We start from the raw sequence: 18,012 nt of genomic DNA on the forward strand, positions 1-18,012 counted from the left end.
TGGGAAATGACAAGGCGCATTCCGCACCCTTGCAATCGTGGAAAGGAGAATGCTCTTAACGTTATCGCAGATGGCCAATGGTCCACGGTGCAGAACCAGATACCAAATAGAATCGAATAGAGAAGCATATTCTCCTTTGAACGAGCTTGCATCCTCCTCGCTCGTCAGTAATATTACTCCGTTACGAAGGCGGACGGTAATTCACAGGTAGTTCTACTTTAACGCGTCGGCTGCCACTCGACCCGTCTACCCGGATTACACAACTTCCGGTCCGAAGCTGTAGAATTAATCCTCGGATAAGAAGCCGAGCGAAAGGAATTTCACTTTGGCCCTATACGGTTTGTACGGACGTCGAACGACGAGCAACGAAACGATTCGACGAGGATTTTCGATGATAAACTGGCAAAAGATTATATCGAACGTTCGACAGAAGATATTTATTATACCGTTAGCGAGATTCTTCTTGATCGAAGTCTACGGAAAAGAACAGAAGACGAGGGACGCAGCCGGGGGAAAAAGAAACGTCGCGTCGGTTCGAATCTTTTCCTACGCGAGTCAGAAAATATGTCGTGTCCTTGCTGGGAGCAACCGAGAGCAGCAAGTCGGCACGCCGAGCCGCGCTCAATGAACACACGTCATTTCGAGTCATTCATGCATCTGCAGGTTGTCCTCGCGCGTCCATACGCGACGCACGTGGCTCCGTGTGCGTTAGCGATGGGAATGATGACCTCGCAAGCGGCAAAACGACGAGGCGGCGATGCGGCAATCGTGAATCGTGAATCGTGACCACGTACCGCTCGCTTTTCGTGGAAAAAAGTCCTGCTTCCTGTGCCGGTCACCTGGAATTTCCTCTTGCTCCCACACCGACGTGTTTTCTGTCAACCGACACCGAACCGCCGCACGATGTACCGAATGCCCAAGGCGGACATAAATCCTACTCATCAGATGCGGCTAATGGTGTCAACTTATGTGGTGTCGTTGAAAAGCGGAGGTTCCGATCTACAAGTTTATGGTATTTTTGTCATTTCTTTAACCCCTTCGCCGCACTTTGAAGAGCCGGACTCGTGATGACGGTTTTTATTGTTAAAAAACTTTGTAGTCTAACAAATACGAATGTTACACGTTTCATATTAGATGAGATAAAATTTGATTCGTTTGTAATCAATATTTAAGCATTAAAATAAATGTAGCCATACAAAAAATATACATTTTCTTTTCCCTTCTGCGACATTTTTGTGCATAAAGACGTTCTAATCACTGTAACTGTAATAGAAAAGGTACGGCGACGGGTTAATATAAAGGAATTAATAAGAAAATTGAACTTCCCGGTGCTACTGTGGGACATATGCCCAATCTAGGTGAAAAAAACTGCGGATCTTTATGCAAAATAAAAATTTTCTGCGCCGATTGTGGAAAGCAATAGTTAAATAAAAATTGATTTCATCCCTTAATAGTCTTTTCACGTTGAAAACAACATTACAATCTTCTTAGACTTTTTATATTTCACCCAGTTCATTTCTTCATGAATGCGTAAAGATCCGCAGTCTACCCATAACGAATTTTCTAACGAAGTTTCTATCAACCCCTTGCCGTATCATTTTCTTTACAGTTACAGTGATTAAAACGTCTTTATCCCGAAAAATGTAGAAGAGAAAAGGAAATTTATATTTTTTGTATGGCTACATTTATTCTAATGCTTAAATATTAATTACAAACTAATCAAATTTTATTTCATTTAGAAACGAACGCGTAACATTCATATTTGTCAGACTTTGATTAAAATCTTCGTCACACGAGTCTGACTCGATGAAAATACGGCAAGGATTTAAAAACGGGACCACTAAAATAATTTTACATACAATTGCATACAATTTTATGATTGTCGCGTTTTTAAAAATAAAAGGAATGAAGACAGCTTCTTCGTGGCGAGTGTGACACGTTAAAATACGGCAAGGGATTAAAACGCGGCCACTATAAATAATTTTACATACAATTGCTTTTTTCAAAATAAAAGGAAATGGAGACAGCTTCTTCGACTCAATGTTTCAATTTATCAATTTTTCTGTCCTCTCGCTTTCCCTCTGTCCACGTGCCAAAGTGTCCAGAGAGGGCGTGGTTCCATCGCTGCCGATTTCAACGTGAATCTTCAAACGAAGAATTGCGAGTAAGATATTGTCCCAACTACCTCGTACGCCGGAGATTTGTAATATTCCGTATCGAATTGTTAATCGACGACTCGACGGTAATTGAAAATTCCGACTGGCTACGTAACAGCGTGTCGATAGTACAACTCGTTCTCCGGTTACTATACGTACTACGGCTAGATTACGTGTCACCTATGAAAACTCTTACGTAATTTGTTTTCCCGAAGGTTCGCGTGTTCATTGAGATCGGCTGACAGCGAATAGACGAATAGAAATGTCTAATTCGATTTTCCAGGATTGACACGAAAGGTTTCGAGTTCCTTGAAATAGAACAGGAAACACGCTCGTGTCCGCCGTCGAACTGTTCCCGCTCCTCGTCTTGTAGTTCTTTTTACCATCAACGACTAGTACGTTGATTAATCACCATATTTTGTCGAAAAAATCACATAATGCTATCGTCAGTAAGTTATTTTTCCAGATACATAAAAGGAACAGACGACAGTCGCGTTGGTTGACGATGAAATAAACTGTAATTAAAAGTAAAATTGTACAATAAATATAAAACTATAAAAGTAATAGGCACATGGTCGCCTTACAAAAATAATACGTGCTCTAATAAAGACGTTTATTAAATTAATTCTTATGAAAGCATCTTTATAATTTGATTAATTGTGATCGTCCGTCGTCGAACCGTTTCCGGTCCTCGTTTCGCGAACGCTAGCAAAAATTCGGTGATCGAGGATCATGTTTCAATCGAAACGCTTCGCTCGTCGATGACCAAGCGGAGCGGATTCGTCGCGATTCGGTAAGTCGATCCGTCGCGTCGAGGAAGTGGATTATTAGGCTGTTAATCTGCCGCGTGTTCGTTTCAGGAAATGAAATATTAAACTCTTAATCGCGCGTGTCAATTTCAGGAAGTCGCGACCGTCGCGGGCCAGAAAAGAAAAAGGAAACGCGGACGAGCTAGTCGTTCTCTGATTCTCTTATTCTGTTATCGCGTGGTCGGATCGGCTGATAACCGCTCTATCTCCTTCCGTGGAAGCGGCCGAGCTCGCCGACTCGTTGATTAACGTTTCGTCCGATTTCCGTTTCTCGACTTGTCGAGCCCAATAGACTGATTGCGTCGAGAAGGAGAGGGGAAGATAGAGATTCATTTCCGCCTTCAGCTCAGGTATGTCTTTGGCCCGACAAGTCGGAAAATAGTCGATTTCAAAATTTCGCGTAGATCGTAAAATTGTTGCTGTCTGACGTAGTTAAAGATCTGAAGAATCGATTTCAGTATTGTCTTTTTGATTTGTGTACCCGTGAAGTACTCGACTTCATCGAAAGTCAAGAGATTTTATAGCGCGCTTTGCTCTCCTAAACAGTCTCAAGTGTTCTAAGGGGGTAGGCTTGTTTAGAAACAAGTTTAGAAATAAGTTTGCCCGCAAGGGTGCGGTGTGCCCTTTCTCATTTCTCGGTAATACATGCGATGGGGTTTTTCAGTAGTCAAAAGCGCTAGATAAAAGATCACTCTAGGCCGCGATCGTCCTCAAAGATCCTATTTTTACGTTTACGAGGCGGAAATTGTAAAAATTCTAGTGACAATTTCATTGCGATATCTCCAATGGATCGAAAGTCATAACTAGACTGCGGATGTTTATGCAATGAACAATATTTATAGACAAATTTTAAGAAAGTGGCATGAAATAAAATCCTATTTTTAATGGAAATTTTATATTCCAGTAATCTATCGAATTTTATATTCCAGCATTTCTCTGTGAATTTCTCGATCGGGACCACTGTGCTCCGCATCGCAGAAACTCCGAATCCACAGCCGCGGGTCGCGCGTTTGCAAGGAGTAAGTCATGCGTTTGCGCGAACAGTCGCGCGTTATCGTCGGCACACATAGTGTGCCAATATGATCGGGTTTATTACCCACCGGGTGATTAGCAAACTAACCGAGAAATAAGGATAAGAATACGGTTGGAGGATCTCGTTGCTCGCGACTTCGACGGGACCAGAGAAAGAGAGCATCGCCTGACGGGGTGCAATCCGCGCGAAATGCAACGCAGCGGTTCTGGTTTCTGGTAGAGTCACGTTCGAACGCGGGGGAACAGCTTAATCAAGGCCAGCCACGAGAGGCAGAAATGTGTCTCAGTATGTCGTAGGTTACAAATCGTCCAAGCGAGAGGACTGTAAACAGCCGTAAGGTTAAACGGGCGTGCACACACGTAAGCGCATTAATGAACGCGCTTAAGATACGCGGCGTGCCGCGCGTTTAAATATAGGCTAAACCAGTGTTTCTCAGCCTGTGGCGATTCCACACACGGCCTATTTATTATAGATCCGGCGGACAACGGCGGCGACGTCGGTGTCTCCGCGTAAACGATACCGTGAGAAGAAAACGCGATTAAGGCACCCGCCAAACGCCGCGACCCAACTTCCTAGCACGGGACAAGAATTGGTTTCAATTGAACTTGAACCCCGCCGCGTTAAACCGCCCGCCAAGCCGCGCCGAGCCCGAGGAAAACAAAACGGATCCGCTTCTGTCTTCTCGAGCAAATGTCGCAACAGAGAAGGGTACATACTTACAACGGAAGCACCCCAAGTGTCCGACTTCGATTTTGATTATTTTTTGTGAGACGATGGTATATGGATCCCTAATGATGTCTGCAAAATACTATATGTAGTTACCTACTCAATAGTTTTAAAAAAAGATATAAACAATTAAACTTTCATACGTCGTTGATATACCATGATTGGCAGCTCAAATTTTCGAAGTTCCATTAGCCATACCTTTAAAACTATTGAGTAACTACACCTAATATTTTGCAGACATTATTATGGATCCATATTAGGGCTGTAACTTTTCCGAAGCTTCGAAATCTTCCAAGTGCTCGAAATTTCAAAGTCTTCGAAACGTATGAAGTTGTAACTTATGAGTTTCACACCGTGTCAAGATTTTTGATAAATAAAAATATTAACTTTCAGTCACGACTGTTTTTTCCAATCTTCTAATAATTTACTACGGAGGTTTGAAATTCGATACTTTGATTCTCATCGCCTTCGAATTTTCAGAAATTGAAGTTTCGAAGCTTCGAAATCTTCGACCTTCGTAGGAAAGTTACAGCCCTAATCCATATACCATCGTCTCACAAAAGATTATCAAAATCGAAGTCGGACACTAGGGCGACACGTGGTTGCAAGGGGTAGACGAGGGGCGGGGAGTGTTAGCTGTCCTGAAATCCATTGTTTCCAGTCTCGGCGATTATTCCGATAACGATCGACCAATTCGCAGAGTTTATCGTTCAGAAGAGAAACCAACAGAAGGAAAGAGGCACAAGCGGTTGATTGCCGCCTAACTCTGGCCGCGGTCGTTTTCTGCGCCATCGGTTTCAGCGGCTGAAAGGGTTAATTGTCTAATTAAGTAAGGCGGTCGGTCATACGGACGGTCTGCGCGACGAGGAGCCATCAGCACCGCGGGCGTGCTCATGGAACCACAACGGCGAAAGTTACCCTCGTTTTCGCAACACTGTTCCCACCCTTGCTCCGCTTTTCTCCGCTCCACATTGTTGCTCCTCTTTCTCCGGCCCGGTCCGGCCCGGTCTCGTCTGTCTCCGTCGAGTACGCTCTCCTTATTGTCAGCAACGCGCGAGTGCCTCTCCTCTCATTCCGGGAATAGGCCATTTTCAGAGAGTTCTCTTTTCGAGGTAGAACTCGTAATTCGTAATTCGGCAGTTTAAATCAGAATCACTTCTTTATGAATGGACCAAACGATCTCCAATTTTTCTGTAAGACTAGAAGAATTATTAATAAAAATTTGAATAAAATTAAATATCAAAAGCATAATTAAATAGAGCGTAAAACAAGCTTTAAAATTACATATAACTCGTTACATTAAGGTAAATATTTATTGGTATAAAATCGCAATTAAAACAAAGCAACAAAAATCCTGCATTTCTTTCTTTACAACCTAACACATACATTTAATTAGAGCGAGCTCAGGTGACGAGCAAACATAACATATGGGAAGTATAGCGCGAAATACAAAATAGGGGAGTCCCATTTCCGTCGTGCCTGGAAGAAGGACTGGAAATTGTTAATGGGCCCGCATGTGTTGGCGAAAATCGTGGGACGAGTATACGCACGCCGAAACAAGAATACGTCGAGACGTGCTACATATTTACTACGCTGCGAAAGGTGATCATCGAACGTAGGAGGGAATAGTGGCGGCCACAGAGGAAGGGGGCAGAGAGACTAGTGCGTTAGAAAGAGCGGAAAAGAGAAAGAGAGAGAGAGAGTAGTAGGACGAAGCGTTTCCACACCGGATATCCTTCCGAGGGAAGTGGTGCACGCGATTCGCATCTCCACGCCCGCGGTGCTTGTATTTCGATTATTATAAATTCGTCGCTTCACGTCCCATTAACGGCGATTTCCCTTCTTAGCTCGTTATCCAATTTGTTTAACCCTTTCGTAGCCAACCGGGTACCCATTTACTACATTTCTTTCAACAACTTGTTCATGCTCCTCTAAAAATAATGCAAAATGTCTCTTGCCGATTTTTGTAAAAATAAATAGTAATCGTATCAAATATAATGAATTTTCTAAAGAGACGTCTTTGGCAACTTCTACAAGCAGCATGGAAAAATATCAAATTAGAAACATTCGAAAAACTAATCGCCACGATGACCTGAATATATTTTCCATCTGTAAAAAAATTTTATAAAAAGAAATTAAACCGACACACGAACTTAAATACAATACAATCTTTTCGGAGGCGGCGCAAAATTGGAAATTTTCGACACTGGAAATTACGAAAATCCTTAAATTCTGATTTCCAAGTTCACCATATTCCAATGAAATCATAATCAGCAACAATTGTCATTTAAGTTCGTGTGTATTCACATCAATTAAATGGAAATTATTTCATACTTTTTAGTGTTATCAACGACTGACGATTAACTTCATCAATCGATTGAATCAATCGCTGATTTTTCAAGGATTACTTTATTAATCGTACACACATTAATCAATCAATCTTGATTAAAAGGTTAATCGATGAATGCCCAACTTTGCTCCGGGACATACTCTACAAGATGCAAAAGGTTTCGTTCCGATTGGTCCATCCATCTGGGCATAACCGGTGAACATATGTACATAGAAAAAAGAAACGAAAAAAAGGCACACACAGGATCGAATTGAGTAACCTCCTCCTTTTTCGAAGTCGGTCAAAAATGGCCATTCGGTACACTGTGCCGCCAGAGATATTCACGGTTTCCGCTTGAAGGTGCACGATTTCGAAGAAACAGATAGAAATCTTTTTTACGAATTCTTCTTTCGCTGTTTCGAATAAAAGAGTTCCATATATTTGCATTACCATTGTGGTAGACGCAACAGCGAACGGAGGGAAATGCCTATTGGCAGAACCTGCATGTTGTGCGGTTGAAGAAGAGCGGACAGCTGTTACGACCATTGACGAACCTCGGATCTTTCATCCATAAAAGAGAGCGCAGTTCGCTTGTGCATCGCGTACCAGCGCGGCGCCCTTCGAGATCACGCAACTTTTCTATACACACGACAATTGTTTGTACACCTTTCAACGAAGAATTTCTTCAAGGTGATCGAGTCGCGGTGTGTCCACCCTACATATATACTACACGTATATATACATATATACATAGAAAACTGGCACGCGGCGTAAGAAGCCTGATGCAAAGTATGCAGTTTTTAATGGGACATTACGTTACATTGTTTTCGCGCCCATCAGATACAGCAATGCGTGCGGGAGATAGCGTGCTTGTTTTATGCTTTAAAAGATTACTTATTCGCATGCTCGCGATGGAAAGAAATACTACGAGGAAGGATCGTTCGGTAAAGATAGATAACAAAACCGCGAGCACAGTGTGATATCTCGGGGGCGACTCTGTCGAGCATGTAACACATCATGCTACGCGCTCGCGAACTGCGTCGAGCAAGAAAAAGAGGGACATAGGCACACCTTATACGTGTGCTAGAGGAAAAATAAAAAATGGAGCCGCGCAGCGTAATAGTAAACGCGATGAATATTTCATCGATCGTTCGATCCACTGGCGATGTTCCCTGTGAAAACGGTTCGAACGATTGATGTATGTATCTTCTGCCTAAAGTCTTAGGTGCCTCACCCTGTACAGTGTTCCCGCGATTGATGTGACTTTCGGGTATGCGGATGATGTGACTTTTTTATCCCCACTACTAGGGGGTTCCCCATTGGGTGGTCGATCGCGCTACAAAGAAATTAAGGTATTGGGGTGTTTAAATTGGGGTTTTATGATACTCGATGTATCATTCTCAGGTATGGAATAGCATTAGTACAACACAACAATTTCTCGCTTAGCACCGTTGTTTACCCAGGATCGTCGTTTACATTTGGAAAAGTTATCCAAGAAATCTATGTCCGCACACGTAAAAAACGGTAGTAGCATTTCGTATCCTGAGACTCGATACCCCCGAGGTTCTCACAACAATCGCGGGAACATTGTATACGGTGTAAGATTCACACCGCAGTATTAGGGACATTTCTAGTGGTTTTTGTGCCGCAGTAATGGGCGGCCCCTCCTTCACTTTAATGCACGTGATATGCTGAGGGCTTAATTTTTGTATTAAAAAAGCAAGAGAAGTTTCTTTTTACACTTTGATTGTATCGAATTAGGTATCTAAATAATAATAAATGTAGAAGTCTTATTTTTATAAAAATATGAGAATATACTCGACAATTTTGTTTGCCTCGCAAACGAGAACACGTTCTCCTCGAATTGTACAAATTGATTCAGAGTAAAATATTTATTTTTACGTATTTCAATGTCATTGAGGAAAAATACCGCAGTAATAGGCACACGTACCCTAGTAAAGTATCGAGAGTGCGGGAAATCGTGGACGATCTCGCGGTCGATTCGGGGCCAGCAATGCGCGTCGGAGCTCGAGAGAGCAAGGCGCTTGGTCAGGTTGGGCGGAAAAGAGCTCGACGTGATGCAACCAACCGCGTATTTATGGTAATTTTATTTGCAGGAGTCTCGTCGATTTATCTCGACAATATCCCGCTCGTGATTCCGAGGACTTGCGTGTCCGATTAATAGCAGAACTGGTGCGGCTCGATTCGATCCACGTATGTGACGTACGTGTGCCAGTGTAAGTACATGTGAGAGACCGGAGTGAAAGAGAGAACGAGTGAACAGCAAAGAAGAAAGAGAAAATGAGAGAGCTGGCAAGACTGGAAGTGACGAGGACAGTCTGGTTTATGCTCACTCTCTGGCTCACGACAGAGAGTGGGAGGAGGAACACGCACACACGGCTACATAAATAACGTGTGTACACAGAGAGAGGCTCGTCGAGAGGACGAGAGAGAGAGAGAGAGAGAGAGAGAGAGAGAGAGAGAGAGAAACGAGCGAAAGAGACGAAGACGAAAGAGGATGTAGTCGGCGGACATTTACGAAGAGAACCGAGTCTCTCCGACATGTGGGAGAGCCCGTAGTACACACCGAGGGGAGGGGTGTATCGGTTTTACGACGTTCGATCACCTGAACGAAGATTTTTCAAGCGCCCCGCGAGAAGAGAGAACGCGACCGCGTCGTCATTCGCGTAGCCGCCATTCTTCAATGAATAAAACTGTCCTACACCACGCTGACACGTTCGGCCGCGGAAATTTCACTTTGCGCTTCCGGCGCGGCGCGCGCCTCTTTTCTACTCTCTCGTTACGTTGCACCTTCCGCGGAAACTCGCGAGCGCTCAAATCCACGAAACGATTCAAACGGATTAATGTTTAATTGACACAGCTCTACGAAACGTATTTTTTTTAATTTTCAATATACATAGGCCCACATGAAAAAGTTGTAAAATACAATTTTTACTATTTTTTCTACAATTCCGAACAATCGCATTTTTTGAAAAAATTTCTATCCACATCCTGTAGTAATCTAGTTGCTCCAGCTGGCCAAAAACATTCAGATCGTATAGTACAATATTAAAAAAGTTATCCTCCTCTTTAGAACGTCCGAATATTAATTCGAGTCACTGTGAACGCTACGATCAAGGTATTGCGTGCGATCAAAGGACGAAGGGTGAGAAAATGTCGCGTGTTGTAGTGAAAGAAAGAACTGCTGAGAAGCGCGTGGGGCCAGAGCAAACAGAAGCAGCCCTGGCCGCACAATACGAGCATGAATGAAGTATCGCGTCTGGCTCGCGAGGTACGGTATACGATGGCGAGGCATGGAGGGGAAAGGGCAGAGAGCGGAGGTTCATGGGGCGTGGGACGGACGGTGGGGGTTGGGGTGGGGGGCGTCACGGTGCTTTCGTAGCGTGGGTTGCGTGTGTGCGTGTTGGTTCGCACCCGCGCATTTACGTGCGAGGTTCGTCGAGGCTTGGCCGTTTGTGAAACAGTGCGAGTATACGTTCTCGCGCGCACGAACGACCGAACGCGCGCGCATATGCAAGCAAGTTCGATGCAGAGATCGAGAGCGCATGCGCATTCGAGCACCCCACTCACGGATACGACAGGCCGCTGCTCCTCGACGCGCTGTTTCGCTGTTTGTAGGCGAGCGGAGAGTCTAGAACGCCACAGCAGCGTCGAGCGTAGCCGGTCTCGGCTCCGAAACGAGGGACGACACACGCAGAGAGCGAATGAACGGAGTACGATCCGGGTGTTCACGGTAGCAAAGAGAAAAGAGAAACAACAAAAGTAGGAAAACGTCGAATAAAATCGTTCGTTGTCCAATAAAATATAAAGCGAGCGAGAGAGAGAGAGAGAGAGAGGGAGAGAAAGAAAGAGAGGGAGAAAGGTCTCGCGAGTGCGCGCGCGTTGTTGCTCGGTTCCTTCTGTTTTGCCGCACGCGAGAGAGGAGTCGCTTCCCCCTTCCCCACCCCCACCAGTATCCGTAAAGCCGCGTGAAAAATTGTAAAAAAAAAAGGGAGACTCGCTGCCGAGAGACAGTTATCCAGAGACACGAGGAAACGCGTTCATTCGATCGTGTCTCGAATGTGCGCGACACTCGCCCGTGCCAACTACATAACGCGTTGCCTCCGAGACCGATTGAACGCGCGCGTGTATGTGTGAGTGCGTGTGCTGGCGATGAGACCGAAACCGACGAGAACCGATGGATACACACCATGAACCGTGATCGATCCGTCCGTCGACCTGCACGGCGACACGCGTTAACGTGAACGAAGGAAACGGGCGGTACGACACAGCAACGGGGAGAGAGAGAGAGGTTAGAAACGCAATCCGTCGGGAGAGGAGGATCGTGTCGTGTGGGTGATATTATTGTGACTCCCGTGGGAGTACGTCAAGGAAGAGACGAGGGGGAAATCGAAGAGGAAAAAAAGAAGAGGGAAAAGACAAGAAAAAAGTGAGAAGGCGTGTACCGATTGACTGGTGGCCCCGTCGGTCGGATAGTACGCGCCTGGCCTGCTCTCGCACGATCTACACCGGCATGGCCGCCGAGGCCAGCTGAACTTTTTCGTCTCTCGCTCGCTCGTTCTCCGTCTTCGTTCGTGCTCCCTCTCTGCCCCCTCTCTCTCTCTCTCTCTCTCTCTCTCCGTTTCAATCCCTACTCTTTCAACTCCCAGTGTCCCCCCTTGTATATTCCCCAGCCGCCGCCGGCTGTCTCGTCGTTTCGTCTCTTTTTTTCTTACTTCCAGCCGACTCGTTCCAACTCTCTTTCCGCTTAACGCGAGAGAGGAGAGAGACCGTGCGCGCGGGCGCGCGTACGTCACAAATACCCGGATCGTTCGGTGTGTTTGTGTACGGGGCGAAGAGTGTGTACGGTGGTGTTGGTTGTGCGCGGGGTACGCGAACGTGAGTTGCGCCGTGTTCACCGGAGCGATCGTGGATCGGAGAGGGGAGAGAGAACGAGCGAAGGCTTGCCATTCGAGAAAACCAGTGAACTCGAGTGAGAGCACTACGGGGCGCGTAACTGGAAACACACGCGCGCGCAACGGATCCGTTCGTTGTTCGCGGGAGTGCCGAGCGTCCGATCGATCGAGACACATCGTCGTCGTGCTCGCGAGAAGTCGATCGCCGTGATAATTAAGCTGTTTTCCATTCGGATATTTAACGAGTGTGCACGTACCTGAAGATCCAAGTCGATCAGTGTTTTTGGACCTTGTTGAGGACGCGATCGACGACAGTAACACACGGAGGTCTGTCGCGAGAAAGTCGTCCGTGCGTGTTCATTCTTCCGGTGACTGTAACAGCCGAAGGTAGCAAAGGTAGGCTGCGACACCGGTTACCGATATCACGCACCTGTTGTTTCCTCGAGGTGTTCTACGTGTGTGCGCGTGTGTGTGTGTCTATATATGTGTGTGTACCGCGCAGCAGACAGTGACACGAGAACTCGGTGTAGAACCGAGATGTCTCGCTTCGAAAAATAACGGAGAGCGAAATAAAAGGTGCGTATCCAGTTCTGCGAAGCGTACGTTCGAAGAAGGGGAACAGGAACAGGAACAGGAACAAGGAACAAGAGAGAAGGATGCGCCAGAAGGAGAACGCCGCCAGTGTGGGCCTCCTACTCTTCGCTTTTCCACGGAGGGCAGTACTGTTGTCGGAGGTGCGAGCCGCGTGACACGAATGCGAGAGTGCGAGAGAAAGGGGATCCACGAACGAGGAGGCGGCGGTGGGACAGAGAGAGAGGGACCGAGAGATAGAAAAGGAGGAAGAAGAAGACGAAGAAGAAGGAGATCCGTTTGCCGGTGGAGAGCAACGGCAACAGCGACGGAGACGTCGACGTCAACGACGACGACGACGACGAAGGCACCAGCGGGAGCATATATCCGGCCGTGGCATGTGCGCGGAACAAGGACAGACCGAGAAGTGGCTATTTCTGTGGAGCATATAGGGGGCCGCCCGTATAAAATAAGCAGTGAATGAAGGAGCCTGTTTACTGGCAGACAGCCTACGCGAGATTCAGTCGGCTCTCTCTCTCGGTCTCCCGCCGCGGTTCGGTCCTCTATCTCCTCTCTCTCTTTCTCTCTCTCTCTCTGTGTGTGTCGGTAAGCTTGCGTGTTTCTCGCTCTGACTCGTTGTACGCATCCCGTAGCGGATACAAGAGAGAAAGGAAGAAGAGTGAGAGAGAGAAAGAGGGATATACCGAGTAGGAACAGAGTAAGCAAGCACCAGCAGGCAGCAGCAGCAGCAGCAGCATTCGTTGCCACGAGACGAGAAAGAGCCCTGTGTGTGGCCAGTGCGCGAGAAGAAGCCGCGGTGTGTGTTCACCGATCTTGTCCTTCTGTCTCGTCTCGACTCGTCTCGGTCCCGTCCCAACCCGTCCCCATCTTGCCCCGCCTTGCCTTGCCTCACCTCGCGTCTTCCCATCTCGTCTCGCATCGTGCCTCGTGTTTTTCTCGACCGGGTTCTCGTACACGGCGAGTGGTCGAGAGCTACACCGTGCTCCGGTGCCGCCTTTCGCGTTCCTCGGCCCCCGTGCTCCGCCTCACCGTCAGGATTATCAACCACAGGAGTTTCTTGTTTCTCTGTTCAATACACCAGTTGCGTTCCGTTTTGTTTCGCTAAAACGCGTCGACTTGCTACGCTTCGACGGTACATGTAACTGCCTACATGTAACTCGAGCGTTGTGTTTACATGTGTTGTGTGAGACCGGTGATCGGTGACTAGTGCGAACCAAGTGAGGAATCAAAGGGAGACGCAGAGAGAGAGATAGAGAGAGAGAGAGAGAAACGAATTTCCGTTTATTTTCTCGACAAACGTGCCACCCTGTCTTCAGTGAAATATCAGTGAGAAAAGAAGCTTGTCGTCTGCTCGTCGCCCGAGACGAGGAATACGTATAGGACGCGTTGGATAAGTTTGTGTGCGCGCGCGCCAACGTTGGAACCACGGGTGAACGGATAAAATCAGGAAGCAGAAAATAGGGAAACGGGAGACGATACGAGTCACAGAGGAAGTTCGCGGTGCCAGGGTACAGGTGAAACGGAAGTGCCGAAAGTGTGGATACCTTGGACTACGAGCCACCCCCGGTGCTGCCCCCGCGGCGCCCGCCCTGGCCGTCCAACAACCCGAGCAGCACCGCCTCGAGGTACAGCGGCCAGCAGCAGCGCATCGCCACAGCCACCGCCACCGCCAACACCGATAGCAACGCCAACACTACAGCCGCCACCACGTTCTCGCTGACAGCGACGGCGGCTACGACGACTACCACGTCGACGACGCTTAGACCGGCGTTCCGAGGCTCAACGACCTCCTCGTCTGCGCGAGTGTCGCCGCAGCCGCCCCCCTTGACGCCGCCCCAGTATCCTGCGCCCCCACGGCCCCCTAGTCGAAACGGTGAGTGTCCTTTAACTCTTCGACGCGTTAACCAATCCGCCGCTAAAATATCTTACCACCCTGCCTTGTTTCCGGTCTACCTCACGCCTATCTATGTGTTCTTCCTGTAGGCATTACTATGTAATGGGTTGGAACGAAACTTCTTAACATTTGCAAATGAAAATTCCAAGATGAAATTAAGATATTTATTCACAGGTTTATTAAAAAATTGCGAAATGCAATGGAACAGAATGGAAAATGTGTTATTGAACGAATCTCTGTGAATCTCTTAATTTTATCATTGAATTTTAATTTAAAGACGCTAGGAACTATCGTTCCAACCCAATAGTAGGGGTGTGGGCGGGTATCCGGACCTCTCGAGTCTCGGGACTCGAAAATTAGTGATCCTAGAGTACCCGAAAATCTATGACACTCGGGGCTCCGAACAATATAAATATTTTCGGGTTCCCAACCCTATTTTGACTTTGGGTGCCCGGGTATCACGAATTTTCTAGTTACAAAGGGTGGACGGGTTTTCCCAAAATTTTCTAGCCTCCGTTCGGTTTTTGGGGGTGTCTGAACAGTATACATTTTCGGGTTCCTGAGTACATATCACGAGTTTTCGTGTGAACGTTTCTTATGCAAAACAAGTGTATGATTTTGGGAAGTTCAGCCCCGATCCAACCCGAACCCGGAATTTTCGAGCACCCGCCCACCCTCGGGCGTTACCGATAGTCAAGTTGAATTACCGACCGAGCACGAACGTGTCCTACGCGTGAAAATTCCCTCGTTGCATTTCTTACAGCTTGGCGAGTATGCAACGGGAAGCTTTGCTTTCTCATAGCGCGATTACGATTCGGGGTTTGTTCTTCTCCTTGGAAACGTAGATGGACACAGGTTTCGACTCACCGCGGCATTCTCGACTAGAGAATCGCTACTGAATTGGTACACTGGAAGTCCATTTGTTGGAGGGAAACGCTTCCGGATATACACCCGGGATGCGTTGGACGTGTGTTCGCGCTCTTATCGAAGCTACTGCCAAGTGGCACTCCACTTACGCGAACACAGCGTCTCTTTATGCTGCCGGCGATCAGTCTGAACATCGCGAACTCGATCCCATTCATAAAGGCCCGGGTTCAGCTGTGTATACACGCTGACTGGGACGGTTGTCGCGGGACAGCCTTCTCGGACGTGTCGCTGCGCTTCGACCACGGCAAATGCTCCGCGAAGAATAACGTTATTTCGTTATTTCCATCGTCGTTTCTTGTTATGTACATGTAATGGCGCATTTTTTAAGCATTTATTACGAAAAACGAATAGATATGTGATTTATTAGGTTGGAACGAAATTTCGTAGTGTTTGCAAATGAAAATTCCAAGATGAAATGAAGATATTTATTTGTATACGAAAATGTGTTATTCAACGAATCTGTGAATAAATCTCTTAATTTTATCATTGAATTTTAATTTAAAAACGCTACGAACTTTGGTTCCAACCCAATATAACGGTCAAACCATGGGGGGAACTTAGGCTCCATGAAAAATAACGTTACTTTGAACGTCGATCGTTGTTACTATTGTCACTCGACTGCAGATTTGATGCATTTATTATGAAATGCGAATAAATGCATCAAATACGAAATACCATATGTAAATTTCTATAATCTTTAACGTTTAATTACTCGTTTTTCTCTTCGCCAGGATGTAGAAATATCGAAACGCAGAGAGAAAAAGATGAAAATTATTTGAACGGTGTTATTGGTGTTCGAGCGAAAGGATTCCGAGTAAATAGGAAGTCCTCCGACGAGCCAACCGTTTCCTATTATACTACCGGTCTTCCAGTTTCTCGTGAATCGATGCGCCTTGTAGCTGCTTCCGGTTTCTCCCTATTGTCTCGACTGGAATCTAATACGCGTACAGACCGGTCGAGGGCGAACGCGTACAAAAGGTTTCACGGGTGCGAGGGTTGCACGGTGCACGGGACACAGGACACCGGAGATGGAGGCCGGTTTTCTCTGTTCCACGTTCGTTTCGGAAACGCCGGTTAAGACCTGGAACTACACCGGTGATCGCCTTTCTAACCCTCGTTTAACCCATTGCACTTTAAGGCGCCACTAAAACTTACCATTCCGTCATTCCGCAATGGACAATTTCATAGACGTAGAATGGGTGGGAAAAAATTGTTTAATATTTCTGTATCTATATCTTTTGTGCCAATAAGTGTACAGTAGTTTTACGCAATGTTTTGTACCTTTACTGCAATATACAGTACATACAGTCGGGGAAAATGTTAAATCAAAGGATTTGATTCTCTAGCAAACTAGTCGGTCTAACATCTTTAAAAAATTCAAGTGATTTGATCCAATTTTAACACGTTACCTACCGAAAGTCTATTAATAGAATTTTCAATAAGATTTTCAATCTTAAGGGGTTACGCCACCCTGAGACGGCCGAAATAACATCAAAGTTTACGAATTTTTTTCTCCAGAAGTATGAATGTGACAATTTTTCTATTATGATATACGGTTAGGGCATACATTGAAGATTATTCTGTAAAAATTTCACAAAAAAATATTAAAAAATGGCCGAGTTATCCGTTCCCTTGCATAGCTCCTCTATCAAAACACGTGTAGACGGTGTCACGGATTGTGATGCCCAGAGTTATCTGAAATTAAAAAACTTAATTTTCTTGTTCCTAGATAAATTATCTATGTATCGTGTAGCATAGGGATTTCAAGAAAAAAACCATTTTTGTACAAATGCGAGGAAAATGAAAATAAATATTCAATTTTTACCCAAAAAATCAATATTTGAACGACTGTTATAAACAATTGGGACATCGTATCAGAAAATCCTATGCTACACGATAAATAATTTATCTAGGAACAAGAAAATCATGAGTTCTTTAATTTCAGATAACCCTGGGCATCACAATCCGTGACACCGTCCACACGTGTTTTGACGGAGGAGCAATGCAAGAAAACTCGGCCATTTTTTAATGTTTTTTTGTGACATTATTACAGAATAACCTTCAATGTATGCCCTAACCATATATCATAATAGAAAAATTGTCACATTCGTTACTTTTGGAGAAAAGAAATTCGTGAACTTTGATGTAATTTCGGCCGCCTCAGGATGGCGTAACTATTAGATGACGTTATTGAGGGTGACTTGTTAGATCACAATGAAAATTGCTGTTGCTATTAAAGGTTCCATTAAAAAGTGTTTAGCCATGTACGATAGATTTTTCAAAATTATGGAATAATCACCGGTGGGTAATGTGTTAAGAAAGTATATACAGTCTTTTCAAACAAGTTTCTGGTCGCGTTATACGGGAGTATACTGTATCTCGGAGTGCACAGAGCTGATCGATGGTTTCGTGAGGGGACGGGATCGCGACGTGGGTGTGGGTCTCGAGGGAAACGCGATCAAGGATCCACGGAGCGTGACTCTTCGCGCGGATTGAGTCACACTACGCTTTCATAGAGGAGGCGAGCTGGCACGGGCCGAGGAGTAGTGAATGAAATTTACCGGTGTAGAAAGTTGCGCGTGAGAAAGTCGCCCCCGGACACGGCCGCCACCTTTCCGCTGGTGATGACGT

General features: G+C 45.9%; 2 protein-coding genes across 3 annotated transcripts in view; one reads left to right on the forward strand and one right to left on the reverse strand.

Annotated features, from left to right (window-relative positions):
* Positions 1 to 262: 262 nt before the first annotated feature.
* On the reverse strand, positions 263 to 14,142 carry LOC143207990 (uncharacterized). 2 transcript variants are annotated; one of them, XM_076421972.1, is made up of 2 exons: positions 5,669 to 14,142; positions 263 to 5,528 (listed from the first exon to the last, which is right to left on the reverse strand). In XM_076421972.1, exons 1-2 carry the CDS (start codon positions 5,811 to 5,813, stop codon positions 5,485 to 5,487), a joined length of 189 nt encoding a protein of 62 aa, XP_076278087.1. In that variant the 5' UTR covers positions 5,814 to 14,142; the 3' UTR covers positions 263 to 5,484. The 2 variants fall into 2 exon arrangements, with proteins under 2 accessions (XP_076278087.1, XP_076278086.1); XM_076421971.1 differs by having other exon boundaries at positions 5,643 to 14,142.
* Positions 14,079 to 18,012, forward strand: part of Sty (sprouty signaling antagonist) — a gene marked incomplete at its 5' end in the record, with an annotated part of 43,666 nt that continues 39,732 nt past the window's right edge. Inside the window, one exon of the mRNA XM_076422954.1 lies at positions 14,079 to 14,433. Coding sequence (XP_076279069.1) covers positions 14,079 to 14,433 — 355 coding nt within the window. The remainder of the gene's footprint in view (positions 14,434 to 18,012) is intronic.

The sequence above is a fragment of the Lasioglossum baleicum genome, chromosome 4 (assembly GCF_051020765.1).
Source record: "Lasioglossum baleicum chromosome 4, iyLasBale1, whole genome shotgun sequence".
Classification (NCBI taxonomy): domain Eukaryota; kingdom Metazoa; phylum Arthropoda; class Insecta; order Hymenoptera; family Halictidae; genus Lasioglossum; species Lasioglossum baleicum.